Raw genomic sequence first — 21,101 nt, 5'->3', positions numbered from 1 at the left:
GAAGAAAAAGAAAGAAAAAGAGAGAGAAAGAGAGAGAGAGAGAGAAAAAAAAAAAACGAATAAAGTTTAGTTTTCTTAGAAAATATATTTTGAATAAAATTTAAAAGCTAAATGATGTGCAACAAGAATAGCACCTATATGGTGGCAGCGTTGAGATCGAGTTTAGTTCATTAAATGCATGTAAAAAAACCGACTGAATTCAGTCTTTTTCTTAGGATTATGAAATAAACTACGAAAATATTACTGTTCTTGTGCAGCTCGAATCCCAATGTATGGCTACGAGATCGCATGCCGTTATCCCTTGAGTATTATTTCTTTGCTTACCTGTAATGGTTCGTAAAAAAAACACATTGATATGGATGATACTCTAACAAAGAATCTCATTCCCAAGAGATTGAAAATTATGGCCGAAGGAAAAGGACTTTTCACATACATTGTAGTATGTATTTTGCTCTTTGCTAATGCAAAACCAAGACCTTTTTGCCTTCTTTGTTAAAATCAGACAGTTTTATATTGAAATATGTTCATATCAATAAAAAATAATGAATAAAATTCAAATTCATTAAATTTGGTCGCACTTGGATTCGTGCTACAGAAAGATGAAAAGATTCTAAATGCTGTCAGAGGTGGGGTGCATTGAAATAACACAACGCATCGTTTCAGTTGGTGCGTGGCTTCGTGAATAGATCTACTCGGCTAAGGCGTAATGCTTTCCCATTTCTGACCAAGTGTCATTTCCTTGAGAATAAGATTCGTTGTTTGAGTGGTATCAATATTCATGTGCAACCGAGCGCAAGCGTTAAACAAATAAATGATACTCTAGGGAATGACACGTGGACTGAAATGGGAAAACATTACGCCCGAGCCGATAATAAGGTCTATTTTTATCTTCTATTTCCTTGTTTTTCTCCTCTTTTTTCTTCTCGTTTTATTTTCTCTCTATTCTCTCCTTTTTCCTTGACAAATTCACCACAGACTTGGCAAATCTCGCTGTTTTTTAATACTAAACGGCAGAAAAATTAAATTATTAATTGCGGCTTCATTGTTCAGCTACGCAAACACTCTTAATAAAACGACTTACGACTGTACAGTTGTCATGACAAAATGCATCCTTTCTCAATATCAGGTCAATAGTCTAACGTATGGGAAATAAGATTGTGTGTGTTTTATTTAAATAGTATGTCATTAATGATATCAGCCGCCACCTTCATGCGAGCAAGATGGTAAAAATTTTAGTTTCATGTTTAGTTACGAGTAGTTGTGATAGACACCTTTAAAAATTATCTTCCATATGTGTAAATCCTGTAAAAATTTTCCTGTGTTATTTACCCTTTTAGTTTATTGTAAAAATAATTAGTTTCGAAGCGAGGAAAACGGGAGAAATACAACCTAAAGATATGGCACATATTAAAATAGCCGTATTTTGCTTCCTGATTTTCCTGATTGTCTCTTGTCACGAGACGGTCCAACCAAGATAATTTCTGAAATGCTGGCTAAGCTCTAAACTCCTGTTATTATCACAAATTTATTTCCATGTTTTATAAACATGCTGCTTATTTCATGTACATTTTTTTACAACGTCTGTTCTGTTCTCATTTTTCAACTTTCTAAGTTTTTATTTTCTCAGCTTTATTTCTTTCTTGTGGGTGTTCGGGGCCTGCTAGAGAAGTTCCTTGTCATGGTCATTGCCGTGAGAGTTTGGTGTCTTCTCATTTTACGTATTTTCCTCAACTCTTTTTTTCAACTTTCTACGTTTTATAGTTATTTTTTCTTATTAGGTGTTGCTTGCTAAGGGAAGTTATTTGTTCTTTAATGATGTAATTTCTCGCTAATTTTCTGTCATGATCGTTACCGTGAAAGTGCCGTGTCGAATTGCATACTTACTCGAATATTGCGGACTAAGAACGGTACGGTCACGGTTCGCCATTGACAACCTTTTAACCAATCACAGTGCGCGAGGTCATTAATGATCCAATCAAAATTTATCCGACTCGTCACCATAACGATGACACTGATGAAAAGTCTCTTTCATCAATTAACCCAATGGACTTAATTCTTTACTAATTTGAATACCAATTTTCGGGATTTTGTTAGTTAAAACTGATCGCGAAATCTAATACTTTATTATCTTAGTAAAACAATAACGCAATCCTGTTTAATAACCGCGAGTAGAAACGATCAAAGATATCGTTTTACTCGTGCTGGACCGTCTCAGAAGTAACTTGTCAATATATAATGTTTGGAAAGAAAGCCATTGTTGTCGCTTTGTCGTGTCTGGCTGTCTTTACCACACTGCTATTGATCCATTATGGACGCTTAAAGACGAAATATTTTACATCACTGAAAGGTACGTCTGTGACATTGAACACATTTAAGAAATATAACACGAGACTCGCTTAGATGTAGTCGCTTTTGTTACTCTCCTCTCAAAAACATTTAAAATAATTGATATGGTGGAAGATAAACTCTGTGAATAGGGTTCTTTTATGCGCCTTTTTTCGAATGACAGTCGACCATCGACGATTTGAAAACACTAAATTCCGGTTAAATGTGATCGGCCGGTGTTCCATAAAAATTAAAATCAAAAATCAAGCAGAATTGATGCAATAATAGAAATCATACTATCCTATCCAGATACTAAGAAGTTGCAAAAGATTCTATAGAATTAATTAACAATAAAAGGCGATTGAATATTTTTGTTGAGCCGCCAACAGTGACAGAAAAATCGATTATTGTCTAGTAGAGTCTATTTATGGAGAGAGAGAAAAAAACGGTGTCGGACAAACGCAGACCGCAGACTGCAGACTGCAGACTAGATATATTTGATAATAATTATCGTTTTGAATTTGCATCAATTTGTATTGTATTTTTTTCCCCTTACAAACCTATTATATTGCAAATTATATAATAAAAATATAAAAGTAATGGGTCTGGTTTGTGTGGTATGATTTGTTTTACCATATAAAAAAAGGAAAAAAAAAAAAGGAAAAGTCTCCAGCTGGTAGAGAATTTTAATTAATATAGCCTGCGTTACATCCGGAATTTTCTGCGTAAATAGCCTGCGTCACATCCGCAGGCTAGAATTCATATAGCTCCCTAATAAGTTGCAGGCTAAAATACTAGTCTACTCGCGCGCGCAACATCCAAATGGACGTAGTAGGACGGTTGCGGCTAGATGTGATACTCGCAGTCCAGGTGATTGAGAGAGACTAGGAAGAGTATTGGCACGATAAATATCCGAAGGTTGAACTTCCGGTAACTTAGATTCGGAAATTCAAGAGTGATAAACGATTGATCAACGGTAACCAATGGTTTGCGCATCGAACTCTTAATTAAAAACATAATATGAGGTATTTGTGAGTAATATTTCATATTTGTACGCTTTTAAATTTACATTTCGATCATTTACATTTCGAGCGATTTCTCTCTATCAAAAACATTGCATACTAAACACGTCTCGCACAGTATACCATACTAATACTATGTCATATTATACACCTGGACTGCAATTATACCACACTAATACTGTGTCATATTATACACCTGGACTGCAAGTATACCACACTAATACTATGTCATATTATACACCTGCACTGCATGTATACCACACTAATACTGTGTCATATTATACACCTGGACTGCAAGTATACCACACTAATACCATGTCATATTATACACCTGGACTGCAAGTATACCACACTAATACCATGTCATATTATACACCTGGACTGCAAGTATACTACACTAATACTGTGTCATATTATACACCTGGACTGCAAGTATACCACACTAATACTATGTCATATTATACACCTGGACTGCAAGTATACCACACTAATACTATGTCATATCATACACCTGGACTACAAGTATACCACACTAATACTATGTCATATTATTTATCAATTGACATGGTTTTCTTTGTTATTCACAAGGCTTTATTTTTGTTATAACCCTCATTATAAATGCGAGGTCAATATATAGTTATTAACCCGGTTACTAACTATATTTAGAAAACTCATTAATCATTCATGAAGAAAACACAATAGAAATCATGACCATGAAGGTGATTTTAAATCGGATAAAGATTCGTCTTCATTTGCATAAACTTTAACTTGGATTTTCTCTATCCAACTTGGTTCAATTCGTAAAGAATTCGGTACAATATGAGAACAAACATCATAAGTTTTCTAAGCCGTTTAATAAACTCGCAGATCGTGGTTTATCGGGTCTAAAACCACTCGGCTACGCCTCGTGTTTTATACCCGATAAAACACTCCTGCTCGTTTATTAAACAGTACATAGACCGTTCGCATTTATAATGAGCAACATTTGATAGAAAACCTCAATTGATAAATAAAATACTTAATTACCTCGAATGTCGGATATAAGCCTATACATCCCTCGGGCCTGCGTCCCTCGGGATGTATATGGCTTATTGCCTCCGTTCGAGGTAATTAACTCTTACTTATATACCTGGACTGCAAGTATACCACACTAATACTATGTCATATTATATACCTGGAGTGTAAGTATACTACACTAATACTGTGTCATATTATACACCTGGACTGCAAGTATACTGCACTAATACTATGTCATATTATACACCTGGACTGCAAGTATACCACACTAATACCATGTGATGTTATACACCTGGACTGCAAGTATAACACACTAATACCATGTCATCTTATACACATGGACTACAAGTATACCACACTAATACCATGTCATATTATACACCTGGACTGCAAGTATACCACACTAATACCATGTCATATCATACACCTGGACTCAAGTATACCACACTAATACCATGTCATATTATACACCTGGACTACAAGTATACCACACTAATACCATGTTATATTATACACCTGGACTGCAAGTATACCACACTAATACCATGTCATATTATACACCTGTACTGCAAGTACATTACACCAATACTGTGTAATATTATACACCTGGACTGCAAGTATACTACACTAATACTGTGTCATTTTATACACCTGGACTGCAAGTATACTACACTAATACTGTGTCATATTATACACATGGACAGTAGGTATACCACATTAATACCATGTTATATTATACACCTGGACTGCAAGTATACTACACTAATACCATGTCATATTATACACCTGAAGTGCAAGTATACTACACTAATACCATGTCATATTATACACCTGGACTGCAAGTATACCACACTAATACCATGTCATATTATGCACCTGGACTGCAAGTATACCACACTAATACCATGTCATGTTATACACCTGGACTACAAGTATACCACACTAATACCATGTCATATTATACACCTGGACTGCAAGTATACTACACTAATACTGTGTCATATTATACACATGGACAGTAGGTATACCACACTAATACTGTGTCATATTATACACCTGGACTGCAAGTATACCACACTAATACCATGTCATGTTATACACCTGGACTACAAGTATACCACACTAATACCATGTCATATTATACACCTGGACTGCAAGTATACCACACTAATACCATGTCATGTTATACACCTGGACTCCAAGTATACCACACTAATACCATGTCATGTTATACACCTGGACTGCAAGTATACCACACTAATACCATGTCATGTTATGCACCTGGACTACAAGTATACCACACTAATACCATGTGATGTTATACACTTGGACTGCTAGTATACCACACTAATACCATGTCATGTTATACACCTGGACTACAAGTATACCACACTAATACCATGTCATATTATACACCTGGACTGCAAGTATACTACACTAATACTGTGTCATGTTATACACCTGGACTGGAAGCATACCACACTAATACCATGTTATATTATACACCTGGACTGCAAGTATACCACACTAATACCATGTCATATTATACACCTGGACTGCAAGTATACTACACTAATACTGTGTCATATTATACACCTGGACTGCAAGTATACCACACTAATACCATGTCATATTATACACCTGGACTACAAGTATACCACACTAATACCATGTCATATTATACACCTGGACTGCAAGTATACTACACTAATACTGTGTCATATTATACACATGGACAGTAGGTATACCACACTAATACTGTGTCATATTATACACCTGGACTGCAAGTATACCACACTAATACCATGTCATATTATACACCTGGACTACAAGTATACCACACTAATACCATGTGATGTTATACACCTGGACTGCTAGTATACCACACTAATACCATGTCATGTTATACACCTGGACTACAAGTATACCACACTAATACCATGTCATATTATACACCTGGACTGCAAGTATACTACACTAATACTGTGTCATGTTATACACCTGGACTGGAAGCATACCACACTAATACCATGTTATATTATACACCTGGACTACAAGTATACCACACTAATACCATGTCATATTATACACCTGGACTGCAAGTATACTACACTAATACTGTGTCATATTATACACATGGACAGTAGGTATACCACACTAATACTATCTCATATTATACTCCTGGACTGCAAGTATACCACACTAATACCATATTATATTATACACCTGGACTGCAAGTATACTACACTAATACCATGTCATATCATACACCTGGACTGCAAGTATGCCACACTAATACCATGTCATGTTATACACCTGGACTACAAGTATACCACACTAATACCATGTCATATTATACACCTGGACTGCAAGTATACCACACTAATACCATGTCATATTATACACCTGGACTGCAAGTATACTATACTAATACTTAGTCATATTATACACCTTGACTTCAAGTATACCACACTAATACCATGTGATATTATACACCTGGACTACAAGTATACCACACTAATACCATGTCATATTATACACCTGGACTGCAAGTATACTACACTAATACTGTGTCATATTATACACATGGACAGTAGGTATACCACACTAATACTGTGTCATATTATACACCTGGACTGCAAGTATACCACACTAATACCATGTCATGTTATACACCTGGACTACAAGTATACCACACTAATACCATGTCATATTATACACCTGGACTGCAAGTATACCACACTAATACCATGTCATGTTATACACCTGGACTACAAGTATACCACACTAATACCATGTCATGTTATACACCTGGACTGCAAGTATACCACACTAATACCATGTCATGTTATGCACCTGGACTACAAGTATACCACACTAATGCCATGTCATATTATACACCTGGACTGCAAGTATACCACACTAATACCATGTCATATTATACACCTGGACTGCAAGTATACTACACTAATACTGTGTCATATTATACACACGGACAGTAGGTATACCACACTAATACTGTGTCATATTATACACCTGGACTGCAAGTATACCACACTAATACCATGTCATGTTATACACCTGGACTACAAGTATACCACACTAATACCATGTGATGTTATACACCTGGACTACAAGTATACCACACTAATACCATGTCATATTATACACCTGGACTGCAGGTATACCACACTAATACCATGTCATGTTATACACCTGGACTACAAGTATACCACACTAATACTGTGTCATATTATACACCTGGACTGCAAGTATACTACACTAATACTGTGTCATATTATACACATGGACAGTAGGTATACCACACTAATACTATGTCATATTATGCACCTGGACTGCAAGTATACCACACTAATACCATGTCATATTATACACCTGGACTGCAGGTATACCACACTAATACCATGTCATGTTATACACCTGGACTACAAGTATACCACACTAATACCATGTCATATTATACACCTGGACTGCAAGTATACTACACTAATACTGTGTCATATTATACACATGGACAGTAGGTATACCACACTAATACTATGTCATATTATGCACCTGGACTGCAAGTATACCACACTAATACCATGTCATATTATACACCTGGACTGCAAGTATACCACACTAATACCATGTCATTTTATACACCTGGACTACAAGTATGCCACACTAATACCATGTGATATTATACACCTGGACTACAAGTATACCACACTAATACCATGTGATATTATACACATGGACAGTAGGTATACCACACTAATACTGTCATATTATACACCTGGACTGCAAGTATACCACACTAATACCATGTTATATTATACACCTGGACTGCAAGAATACCATACTAATACTTCGCATTTATAATAAGCAACATTTGATGGAAAACCTTCTCAATTAATTGATAAATGAAATAGTTAATTACCTTGGCGTCGGCAATAAGCCTATGCAATAACCCTATTCGCTAACTGGATATATTCCAATTTGACCCGTTTTATTGCCCATACTCTATATATTTTGACCCGTGTTATTCGATATATTCGACCATTCGATTACGACCTGTGTTATTCGATAACTGGATCTATTTGATTTTGACCCGTGTTATTCGATAATTGGATCCATTCGATTTTGAACCGTGTTATTTGATAACTGGATCGTTTCGATTTTGACCCGTGTTATTCGATATATTCAACCATTCGATTACGACCCGTGTTATTCGATAACTGGATCCATTCGATTTTGACCCGTGTTATTCGATAACTGGATCTGCCGGGGGGGGGGGGGGGGGGGGGGGGGGGGGGCAAGGGGGATTGAAGTCTCGCTTCAGCAGAAAAAAACAAAACAAAACAAAACTGAAGAATTAGATGTTTTTCTTAATTGTTTTCCGTTGTTTTCACGGAAGAAACTCAATTAGCCTCCCCCTAAACTCAGTTAGTCCCCCCCTAAAATTTTGGCTGAATCCGTCCTTGATATACAAATAGATATTAAGTATTTATTATTTATTTATTCATATGTTTATCTTTAAGTAAAATAGTGTCCCCAATTAGTAGACTTTTCGGTCGGCTATTTTTTTCTTAACTTGACACTAAATGAAATTATTATTATTATTATTATTATTATTATTATCATTAAACACAACATATATTACATTAGATTGCAAACAATTAATCTGTGAAACACTAATTACTAAATAGTACAAAATAGTACTAATTAGACAATAGAAAACAATGGAATTTGCATGAAATTGTGTTATTTAGTATTACTAAATCAAATCACGGTTATAGAGTGACCACAGTAAATCCGTGAAACTTTAGTAGTCAGGCTTCGACAGATAACACAGCCACGGACTTGATAATTTACGATATCTTGCTCAACCTCATCCAACAATTGCTTAATATTGGGCAGACTAAACAACAATATTTCTAAACGATAAGCAAACACGTCAAAAACAAAATTGAAATCTATTTAGCTGAGTAGAATCTCTTGAACCTTTCTTTAAAGATAGAATACTTTAAAAACAGAGGCAACTCGTTTCTCATTTGCAGCAATTCCTTAGATCTGATGACGTCACCTCTAGACGTCCCGGGTCACCTGATCGGGGAGTGATTCTAAAAATAGCTTAAAGATTCGGACAAACATTGCATTATACGAACCGATTTTATTATTTTTACTTAAAGTTACAATAATAACCTATGTAAACCAAGCTCAACTGCGATCGGCTGTGAAAATTATCTGCTGAAAGTAAACTTGTAAGTTTGTTTGTCCGAATTTCGCCTTTGTCTTCGTTTTTATGACGTCACGAATGCGCTGCGCTATTAATTAAATAAACTAACAACTGTAGGTCGAATTAATGAATCAATTTAAACTAAATTATAGTTTTGATTCTTGACTACTAATTTTGAACTTCGTTACTCTGCCTGGGTTCCAGTTCTACTTAGCATAATAAAATATTCCGTGGGGGAGACGACACTGATGAAAAACGCACTGCGCATGCGTTGGGAGAAAAAACAAAATGGCGGACAATAACAATTGATCACATGTAAAGGTAGGTTTTATTTTAACCGACAGGGCTATTTTTAAAATATTCGTTTTGGAATTTTACACATATTTTTGGATTTCTTTACATAGGATCCGACCATGTGATTATCTGCAAATTAGCCATGCTGGATGTCGACGTCGGACCTCGAGTTTGCGGCATTTTCAAAGATTATTTTTGCTTTGTATAAACAAAAGTTTTTTTGTATAAATCAGCAGTGTATCACTATCGAAATTATCTTGCTATTGCGAAAAGGACAACCTTAAGTTTTCAGGATTTTTCTTAAGTTTTGCGATTTTGTAAAACAATCAAAACACCGGCATCAAAAACATAAGTTGCCCTTAGTTACGCTATGCCATCTCCGAGCGTGCGCAGTGCGTTTTTCACCAGTGTCGGGGGAGACTACATCAATCCACGCTTCATTACTCGGGATTCCACGATTACCCTCCCACGATTAAACCACACAAGGAAGTCAACGACGAATTAAAACGAACGGAAATGGCGAGCGCCAAATGTGATAAAGTATTCTGTGGTACCTTCGTTCACTCCAGCAATGAAAATCTGATGCAAATTCTTATGAATAAAGCGATTGGTGTTGATTCTTCAGGCAAGATCATTTTCTTCGACGACGAGTCGAGAATTGTAGATCTCCAAGAAAAGTTTTCGTTCACTACAGACCAAGTGACCTATTTGTCTGGGCGAGAATATATCATTCCTGGTTTTGTCGATACCCACATTCACGCTCCTCAGTACATCTTCACAGGAACTGGATACGATTTACCGCTTTTGGGCTGGCTTGAGAAATACACTTTCCCTTCGGAGGCCAAGTTCAAGGATGTAGACTTCGCCAAGATGGCTTATCGTAAAGCAGTTGAAAGAACACTCAAGAATGGTACCACAACGGCAAGCTATTTTGCGACGATCCACTACGACGCTTGTACCGTGCTGTGTGATCTTGTTGAAGAATTAGGACAGAGGGCTTATATAGGGAAGGTCTGTATGGATAGAAATGCTCCTGAGTTTTACGTGGAGAGTACACGACGGTCTGTTGAAGACACCGAAAGGTTCATCAAGTATGTGCTGGCTAAAAATGACTCGCTGATCACTCCTGTCATAACCCCAAGATTTGTTATTACTTGTAGTGAAGAGCTTATGAAAGGGCTTGGACAACTGGCTCAGAAGTATCAACTGCCTATACAAAGTCATTTGAGTGAGAATTTACGTGAAATAAGAGAAGTTAATGCCATGCACCCAGACTCATTGAACTACACTAACTTGTACAAAGAGATGGGCCTACTAACTGAAAAGACATATATGGCTCATTGTTGCCATGTCTCCCTCGATGAGGTCAAAATGCTTTCAGAATGCAAAACTAGTGTAGCACATTGCCCCATGTCCAACTTTGATATCAGAAGTGGTGTTGCCGATGTGAAACTCTTGACTGACCATGGCATTGATGTTGGTCTGGGTACAGACATCGCTGGGGGACACTCTCCCTCTATGCTGAGTGCCATCCATATGGCTATCGTAGCTTCTAATACCATTCAATTTACAAGGGGGGATGACTACAAGCCCATCAGCTACAAAGAAGCTTTCTACATGGCTACCCTAGGTGGAAGTAAGGTCTTAGGGCTTGACAATGTGATTGGCAACTTCATAGTGGGTAAACAGTTTGATGCACTCTTGATTGACACTGGTGCCAAAGACTCACCATTTGATGTTTTTGAAGATGATAGCATAGAAGACTTGGTGCAAAAATTTTTGTATATTGGAGATGACCGCAACATCAAGAAGGTTTTTGTCGCTGGAAAACTCGTCAGTGGCACTGCAAAATAGTGCAAGTTTAATTTTCAATTGAGGACTGGTCATTGATTAGACCATAGTTAATAGAGTGGAATGGTTGGGAAACCTATTGTTCTAGGTGTTTGTTTGACTTTATCCATTGTTATATGACGTTGACCATGCACAGAGAAGGAAAAGTTGCTCCGTTTGTTCATAGTATTTGGGAATATAGAAGTTTTCCCCCCTAAAAAAAGCATTCTAAAATACTCATTATTTGTTAATTAATGATATATGATAAATACAAATTGTTTATTGAAAGGAAAATTTCCTTTTTTCATGCTTTCTTATTTATCATCTAGTAACTTAACTGTATCTGCAAGGATCAAAATGTTCATACATGAAAATAATAAGGAAATGAGTATTTTCAGCCAGGTGTCTTCCTTCTGGATATATATACATTCAATTATAAAATCTGCAATCACTATTTCTTTTATTACATATTTGTACAATTATTGTTAATAGAATTTTGAATGCTTGTTACTATATTTCCAGAAAGGTAGATTGAATAAACTGATTGATTGATTGATTGATTGATACAACTTGCTTTAGTTCATTGTGAAAAGTCAGTATCACATGATGGTATGGTTCAATCTCAAACTCAAAACAATAGCTTTGTTCTATGGAGATTCCAAACCATTCCGCTCCATTAACTATGATTAGAGAGGAGAAAAATTAATTGATTGTGCAGAAAAAATTAACGGCCAATCAATGATTGAGAAATAAGTATCTTAAGTATCTTGAAATAAGTATGTAGATGTGGTATTCACAAGAGAAATGTTGACAATGACTAAACACGCAAGCATGTGATACATGTAGAAATTAATTCAATACACAGAAATTAATTTAATAGATGTAAGAATTAATAAATGATATCATGTTTGTCTCTCTTTGTCTCCCCGATTAGTAGGGCACTTGCACAGATATAATCAAATAACTGGCAAATCTTATGTTTGTTCGTGTATTTATATTTATATTTATATTTTTTTGTGCTTGCTGTTGTGTGTGCTGTAATCTAATATCAATATATTTATACTAGTAATTATGTTAAAAGGATGTAAACTTTTCATCATAAGATGCAAAAAGATATAAATCATGAAATATAAATCATGTTGTAGAAAAATCTTGTGTAGCACACTTAGTGTGCTACTCTTTAAGTTGTAAATAATATATATATATATATATATAAAAAAGTAGGGCACTTGTGCCCGGCTAGAAGAATTAGAGACATTAATAAAGTTATCAGATGTGCAATTCCAACATGAACTGTGAGTTGACATATGTAGCCAATAAGAAAAAAGGTTTTAATTTTTATTGATTGTAGTAATATTTGGATCTTGAATAAGATTAAAGAAAAATGTCTTAATCTTTCTTATGATTACTATTTATTTTTTTTATATCTATTTTTATTTATTATTATTATTATTATTTTATTTTTATAGTATCATACATATACACAATATACATTTATCATCTATATTTTTATCATGTATACTTTAATCATATTATTTTTTACATATTGTAACTTTATTTAGGATTTTTCAGAATAGCCACCTATTGGATATGCTGAAATAAAGTCATTACCACCATAATGATGGTGATGATGTTGATGAGCATGGTGATGATGATGGTGATGATGTTGATGAGCATGTTGATGATGTTGATGAGCATGGTGATGTTGATGTTGATAAGCATGGTGATGATGATGTTGATGAGCATGGTGATGATGTTGATGGTGATGAGCATGATGGTGATGATGATGATGTTGATGAGCATGGTGGTGATGATGATGATGTTGATGAGCATGGTGATGGCAATGATGATTGACATTAAATAATTTTATTTTTGTAGTGACAACTGTACGGCCACCATTTGTCAGCCCAAACATTCAACAGGTAAATCATTATGATTTAAAGTGTATGCAATAGCATTTTCCATGGATGATGTCACAATTGTGCTTCATGGGATTAAATGCAGACAAGCCCACTGCGTAGTGCACAATGTTTTGTATTCTTCTTGTTTCAATTCATTGAAGAACTATGGTTTTTTAACTCCAATATTAATTCTTTTTTTCCATGTAATCTAAGCCTTAATTTGAAATGTTTGTCCACATTTTGATCCCACAAGGCTTTGAGATATTTATTTATAGTAACCGTATGAAGTGGCCATTTTTCTCAATTATTGACTGCAAGTCAATCCTGAGGGGTTGTTTACGGAGGATGGAATCTATTCATTCATTCTCTCACTCATTGTTATTCATAATTTATTCATTATTCTTTTTTAAGTTCATTAACTCATTCATTCATTTGTATATTTATTTATACATTTTCTTCGCCTGGTTATTCACTCATTTCTTTTTTTACTAATTTTTTAATTCACCTAGTTAATTATTCCATCTACTTTTTTAAAATATTTTTTCTTCTTTCTTTTTTCAGAAGGGCATCATCTATAATAGAGTTGGCAAATGTGGCAGTCGATCATTGATTATCCTGATGACGACTCTTTCAATAAATAATGGTTTTCAGCTTATGAATCGCACAAACACCCTGGATCTTTCTGGAAAGTTGAGGCTAACCCTACGTCAACAGGTACTATGTAGAAACCTATAAGTCCATCTACATCATATTCAGGGGGGCCATTCAGCCTCTCGCTGTAGAAACCTAAACATCTATGTTGTCACATGATGAGTTTGACTTACTGATGCATGTTGAAAAATGCATGTTGAAAGAATTTTTTTGTTCTGATGCCTCTCTTCCCCCCCCTCCCACTTTTTGAGTGGTTAAAAGTACAATCACTCTTGCATGTTTTGCTTCGTTCATTTAGGTTGGTGAAAAAAATTTCCCCCATTTTTTTCTCTCATTCTTATTTTCCATTTATTTTGCAGTTGGAATTCGTTATGTCTATTGAGCAGCTGAAGCCTCCATTTATTTACTATACTCATCTACATTTTGTTGATTTTAGAAAGTAAGTGAAGATTATCTTCCTCTAGTTTCCCACCCATCACCTATTCTTACCACTTGAAGGTGAAGGGGGAATAACGAGGGAGGGGAAAAAGAACATTGATAAAAGTGTTGCTGCTACTTCTGATGGTGCAATGATGTTGAAGATGATATGATGATGGTGTGATGATGATGTTGAAGATGATATGATGATGGTGTGATGATGTGAAGATGATAGATGATGTGATGATGTGAAGATGATATGATGATGGTGTGATGATGATGTTGAGATGATGATGTGGTTGTTGATTGAGTATGTGTATGATGTGTGGTGGTGTGATGTGATGTGAAGATGATATGTGATGGTGTATGTGTGGTATGATGTGGTGAATGATTGATATGAATGAGTGGTGCTGATGTTGGTTGAAGATGATATGATGATGTGTGTGATGATGATGGTTGAAGATGATATGATGATGGTGTATGATGTGTTGAAGATGAATGATGTGGTGTGATGATGTTGAGATGATAGTGTGTGTGTGTGATGATGATGGTTGAAGATGATATGATGATGGATTGTGTGATGATGATGTTGAAGATGATATGATGATGGTGCAATGATGTGATGTGATGATGATGATGATGATGATGATGGTGTGATTGATGATGATGATGCTGTTGATGATGTGGATGATGATGTGTGATGATGATGTTGAAGATGATATGATGATGGTGTGATGATGATGATGATGTGAAGATGATGATGATGGTGTGATGATGATGATGTGAATGATGATATGATGATGGTGTGATGATGTTGAAGATGATATGATGATGATGATGTTGAAGATGATATGATGATGGTGTGATGATGATGTTGAAGATGATATGATGATGGTGCAATGATGATGATGATGATATGATGATGGTGTGATGATGATGTTGAAGATGATATGATGATGGTGTGATGATGATGAAGTGATGCTGGTGATGATGCTGATGATTGAAGATGATGATGATGTGATGTGATGATGATGATGATGATGATTGAAGATGATATGATGATGGTGTGATGATGATGTTGAAGATGATATGATGATGGTGTGATGATGTTGAAGATGAATGATGATGTGGTGTGTGATGATGTTGAAGATGATATGATGATGTTGATGAGATGAATGGTTGAAGTAAGTGATTGATGATGATGTTGAAGATGATATGATGATGGTGTGTGATGAAATGGTTGAAGATTGATATGATGATGATGTGGTGATGATGTTGAAGATGATATGATGATGGGTGTGATGTTGAGAGATATGATGATGTGTGCAATGATGTTGAAGATGATATGATGATGGTGTGATGATGATGTTGAAGATGATATGATGATGGTGAATGTGTGATGATGAGATGGTTGATGATGATGTGTGATTGATGTGTGATGATGATGTTGAAGATGATATGATGATGGTGTGATGATGTTGAAGATGATATGATGATGGTGTGATGATGATGTTGAAGATGATGATGAGTGGTGCTGATGTTGAAGATGATATGATGATGTGTGATGATGATGTTGAAGATGATATGATGATGGTGATGATGTTGAAGATGAATGATGATGGTGTGATGATGTTGAAGATGATATGATGATGGTGTGATGATGATGTTGAAGATGATTTGATGATAGGATGGTGTGATGATGATGTGAAGATGATATGAGATGGTGTGTGATGTTGAAGATGATATGATGATGGTTGATGATGAGATGATTATATGATGATGGTGTGATGATGATGTTGAAGATGATATGATGATGTGCAATGAATGTTGAAGATGATATGATGATGGTGTGATGATGATGTTGAAGATAAGTGATGATGGTGCAATGATGTTGAAGATGATATGAAGATGGTGTGATGATGATGTTGAAGATGATATGATGATGGTGTGATGATGATGTTGAAGATGATATGAGGATGGTGCAATGATGTTGAAGATGATATGATGATGGTGCAATGATGTTGAAGATGATATGATGATGGTGTGATGATGTTGAAGATGATATGATGATGGTGCAATGATGTTGAAGATGATATGATGATGGTGTGATGATGATGTTGAAGATGATATGATGATGGTGCAATGATGTTGAAGATGATATGATGATGGTGCAATGATGTTGAAGATGATATGATGATGGTGTGATGATGATTTTGATGATGGTGGAGATGGTAATAATAATGATGATCTTGATGATGATGGTGGTGATGGTGAGATGTTGATAGTGGTAATGATGATGATGATTGTGATGATGATGATGATAAATATAATGCTGAAAAGGATAATGGCAATGGATTGCATTGATGATGATGATGATAATGTTGATGATTGTGATAATGATTACCCTGGGATCGGTGTATATTAAATCTTCTTAAGTACATACTATGAAACCTTTATCACTTAGTCTTGTGCATTTCATTCTCAGATTTGGTGCTGTACAACCAATATATATCAATCTAATACGAGACCCCTTATCACGCCTGGTGTCTGGTTTTTATTTCCTTCGATTTGGTGATGGCCGAGAAAGGTCATGGAGATTCTCTGGTCCAGCAAATCACCTAAACTTGGTACAATTTAAATGCCATTTATGTTCTATTAAACCTGTATGTTTTGGCCTGTCTGTTGGCCTAGCAAACTTTCTGTAAAGAAGTGGGAGGGCGCAGTGAGGTGAGCAGGAGTAAACACACCCATAGGCAATTTGGGGTGAAAATTTCCACTGAATCCACAGGAACCCCAACAGAATACTTTTCAATTGATAAGGACATTCATATAGAATTTCTGAAACATTTCAATTTGAATACTTATAGGCTTTGTTTGTTTAAGATTTTTTTCTCCTTCAGCATTAAAAATGTAAGCTATAATCAAAAAGACTCTAAAAATTTAAGAAAGAAAATTTCTTATTTAATATAGTGATTTTAAAAACCAAATCTTTTATTTCAATTTTAGAGGAAAGAGGAAATATTCCCAAAATATAGATTGATGTAACAAAAATTTATAGGTACATTTGCCTTTTTTTCTTCCAGTCCTTTAACGAATGTGTGTTGAAGAATTATTCAGAGTGTACAGATCCCCGTCGACTATCATACATCATTCCATATTTTTGTGGACAGTCTGCAGGATGCAAGTAAACACCTTGAATTTCCTCGTACCTTATGCCCATCCCTTCTCCCCCTCACCCCTCTAAGCTTGACATTAATTGATCCTCCTATCCCCCTCCCTCCCCTTCTCAGATTCAGGTTCCATAGTTGATACTTGTTGAGGATTCTAATCTTGACATTGATTGGAAGATTAAACTTTCCCTTCACTCATTCCCCCCCCCACCTCCTTAGTTTCAAGTTTCAAATTTATCACACAGGGTTACCATGCATACTTTTAACTCTCCACCACATTGATTGACACTGCACAGATCATCTCCAAAGCATGCTTTAAGACAAGCCATTACCAACGTGGAAACCAAATATTTAGTGGTTGGTGTGTTGGAAGAGGTCAACGACTTCATTAAAGTACTAGAAAAATTGCTACCCCAGTTCTTTAGAGGAGCTTATGAAGCGTGGAAAAACCCTGGTAATACTTTAAATATTATCTGATTTATAACTTAGTGCTTCTACGTAAAACAACTCAGCATTCCTCTTCTTTTCCCAAAAGTATATTTACCCCCTCCCTCTCCCTCTCCCCCACTTCACCCCACCCCACCCCACCCCACACAAAAATTCTGCATTATTTCCTTGGGCACTGGGGCGAGAAGACTGCTGACACCTTGGCCAGGTGATGACAAAACTTCACTGCGTCTGTTGTTTTAATTTATGTTTTTGTTTGTTTGTTTGTTTTGCTGTTTTTGCTTTTCACAAAGTTTTCTTTTCTTTCGAAGGTTTGGAAGAGTCATTGAAAAGGAAAACTACCAAGACAAAACAAAAAATAGCTCCATCTGCTGAAGTGGTAGCCATCATGAAAGAGAGGTTAAAGCTAGAGTACCAGTTTTATGACTATGTTAAGTTAAAGTTTCAACATTTGAAAAAAGAACTAGGGATATGAGTTATGGATAGATAATTTATTTTATTATATACACACCATACTGACCCATCACACCGTACTGACCCAACACACCTATACTGACCCAACACACTTTACCGACCCAACACACCGTACTGACACAACGCACCCGTACCGACCCAACACACTTTACCGGGCGCAGCTAATTAAATACTCGGAGTATGCATGCGTTATTACAATAAATGATTATTAATTGAATTTATTTAACCCTTTATTATAAATGTTTTTCATGTTTATCTCTTGTTTGATTTGATGTGGCGCACCCCTTTATACTTCACGCTTTGCCAAATTTTCCTCTTTTCTTTCATTGACCTGTTACATGGTTCGTGACGAACTTAATTGGCTTCGTTAAGCAATTCCCGTCAACTATGACAAAAACATTCTATTTTAAATCTTCCTTGGCTTCTTAGCACTTAAAAAGTTTCTATGAATAGACGCGCTGAAACTCAATATCAGTAGTGGTATAGTGAATATTTGACGAAACTTCTAAGTTTACTTCGTCGTACGAAAGCTCGAAAAGTTCTACTTTCTTGAAAGCAGCGTATTTTATTTATGTATTTGTTTCATTTATTTATTTAATATGTTTTTGATAAACAATCTATTTCAGCTTGTACATAGAAAGAATACATGCAACCATAGTTAGTATTTCTCTGTAAACGTGGTAGTATAATTTTAAATAAATGTGCACGGATGGAAATTTTCTACTTCGAACTGAATCAAAGGAATCCGCATGCATAGAGAAGGTCGTTTTTAAAAATATGATTATTATAGGTATATATTTTGTACAAAATTCTGAGACACTAAAATGGCTTTTGTTAACCAAACATGGCGCGCGCGGGCATATTCTTGCATTCTGATTGGCTGAGAGCGGAAGCCATTTCAAAGTCATACGGTACGATGCGTTTCCGGTGTCTTACGACATCTATCTAGATTATTCCACGATTTCCTAACATCATGTTAGGATCAGCAATAACAATCTGCTGTATTGTTAACGAAAAGGAAACGTTTTATAGTAAACCGATACTAGATATGCCTAGCAATGGTCTTCTTGTGTTATTAATTTTGTTTTTTTCGTCCAATTGTTTTTATCTTTCTAGAAAGTATGAAAAATTTCATTATATTGACCCTCTATAATCTGTCTATCAAAGCCGGAGCCGGAGAGCAGAATATCCTTCCTAAATATAGCGGCTAATTATTCAAAGCAAAAGTACCCTTTATAACCTTTTTTTTTTCTTTTTAAAAATTTAATATGGATTTTGTATGTAACTTCTTGAACTGGTTCATCAAAAGTCAAATCTCTATCATTTTAATTATTGCGTGCTTTCAAAACTGGCTCGTCATTCGTAGAATATCTTTCTTAGAATCACTAAAGCACTTAGCTCAACTTGACTCATAAAAAGAACTCGTTGAAATTTTTCCTTTCAACTTCGCTCCTCGATCCTTTAGTTGAAAACACCTACTCGTAATACTAAATATACTATGTTTCATTTAAAAAATGAAGGATTTGATATAATTTTATTAAAAGCTAGTCGAAGCGTAGCATAGTTCCTCTTGAGAGAACTCTCTAGAAGAAAGTCAAAACACCACGCGCCATTTGTAGATCAACACTTCATACAAACGGACAACGCATCACTAAAAATATCAGTATTCAATCATGTCAAAAATATTGCCTGTCCGAAAGAAGCTTTAATCCTCATCTAAAAATATAACTTTGAGTATTGAAAGCAGATGGGTCAAGTTAGATGAAAAACAACAAAATATCTCTCTTCTAGAAATTTCGTTAGTTAAATTTATGAGTCATGAACGTGAAAGAATGCTCATCATCAAAACAACATAATCTACTTATATCCTAACATTAAAAAAACACGAGACCAAAGTAGTCAAAAAATTCTTGTTTATAAATTTTATAGGTGTTTTTTTATTTTTAAGGGCAGTTTTCTATTTATATATTTTTTGTAAATTTAAATTTTTAGTCGATCTCTGACTCTTATCTTACCACAAAGTGAAAGATAACGCTTGTAATAGCAATAGAAAGTTCTTTGAGATCATTGTTGTGGTGTCACCACATTATTTCTCCTGATCTTATCCCTATTTAACCAATATTCTGCGTTCAAAATCATCTTACTGAATTAAATCAAGAAATATTATTCTTCATAGGCGAGAACAATAGCAGGGGCTTTCACGATTTCTCTCACTGCTGCAGACGTATACAGGTATTTACAGACACCTTAGAATTCGTTGTTGGAAAACAAAAAAATATTCAGTCTCTAAAACTCCAGCCGTTCCTGGTCA

The 21,101-nt window shown here is 35.4% G+C and overlaps 2 protein-coding genes across 2 annotated transcripts; both read left to right on the top strand.

Annotated features, from left to right (window-relative positions):
* Window positions 1-2,095: 2,095 nt before the first annotated feature.
* On the top strand, window positions 2,096-19,376 carry LOC116302312 (uronyl 2-sulfotransferase). Its single transcript, XM_031711592.2, has 8 exons — window positions 2,096-2,347; window positions 13,609-13,652; window positions 14,193-14,345; window positions 14,642-14,721; window positions 17,185-17,326; window positions 17,783-17,883; window positions 18,166-18,323; window positions 18,628-19,376. The coding sequence occupies exons 1-8, from the start codon at window positions 2,236-2,238 to the stop codon at window positions 18,789-18,791; spliced, it is 954 nt and encodes a 317-aa protein (XP_031567452.1). The 5' UTR covers window positions 2,096-2,235; the 3' UTR covers window positions 18,792-19,376.
* LOC116302311 (guanine deaminase-like) lies at window positions 10,201-13,123 on the top strand. The gene has a single exon (XM_031711591.2). It carries the CDS (start codon window positions 10,417-10,419, stop codon window positions 11,752-11,754), a length of 1,338 nt encoding a protein of 445 aa, XP_031567451.1. The 5' UTR covers window positions 10,201-10,416; the 3' UTR covers window positions 11,755-13,123.
* Window positions 19,377-21,101: the final 1,725 nt, after the last annotated feature.

This window comes from Actinia tenebrosa, unplaced genomic scaffold (genome assembly GCF_029948245.1).
Source record: "Actinia tenebrosa isolate PJP-AT-01 unplaced genomic scaffold, QUT_ActTen_1.0 PGA_scaffold5__44_contigs__length_20552954, whole genome shotgun sequence".
Lineage (NCBI taxonomy): Eukaryota > Metazoa > Cnidaria > Anthozoa > Actiniaria > Actiniidae > Actinia > Actinia tenebrosa.
Note: the sequence above shows the minus strand (reverse complement) of the source record. Positions and strands in the feature narration are given on the sequence as shown.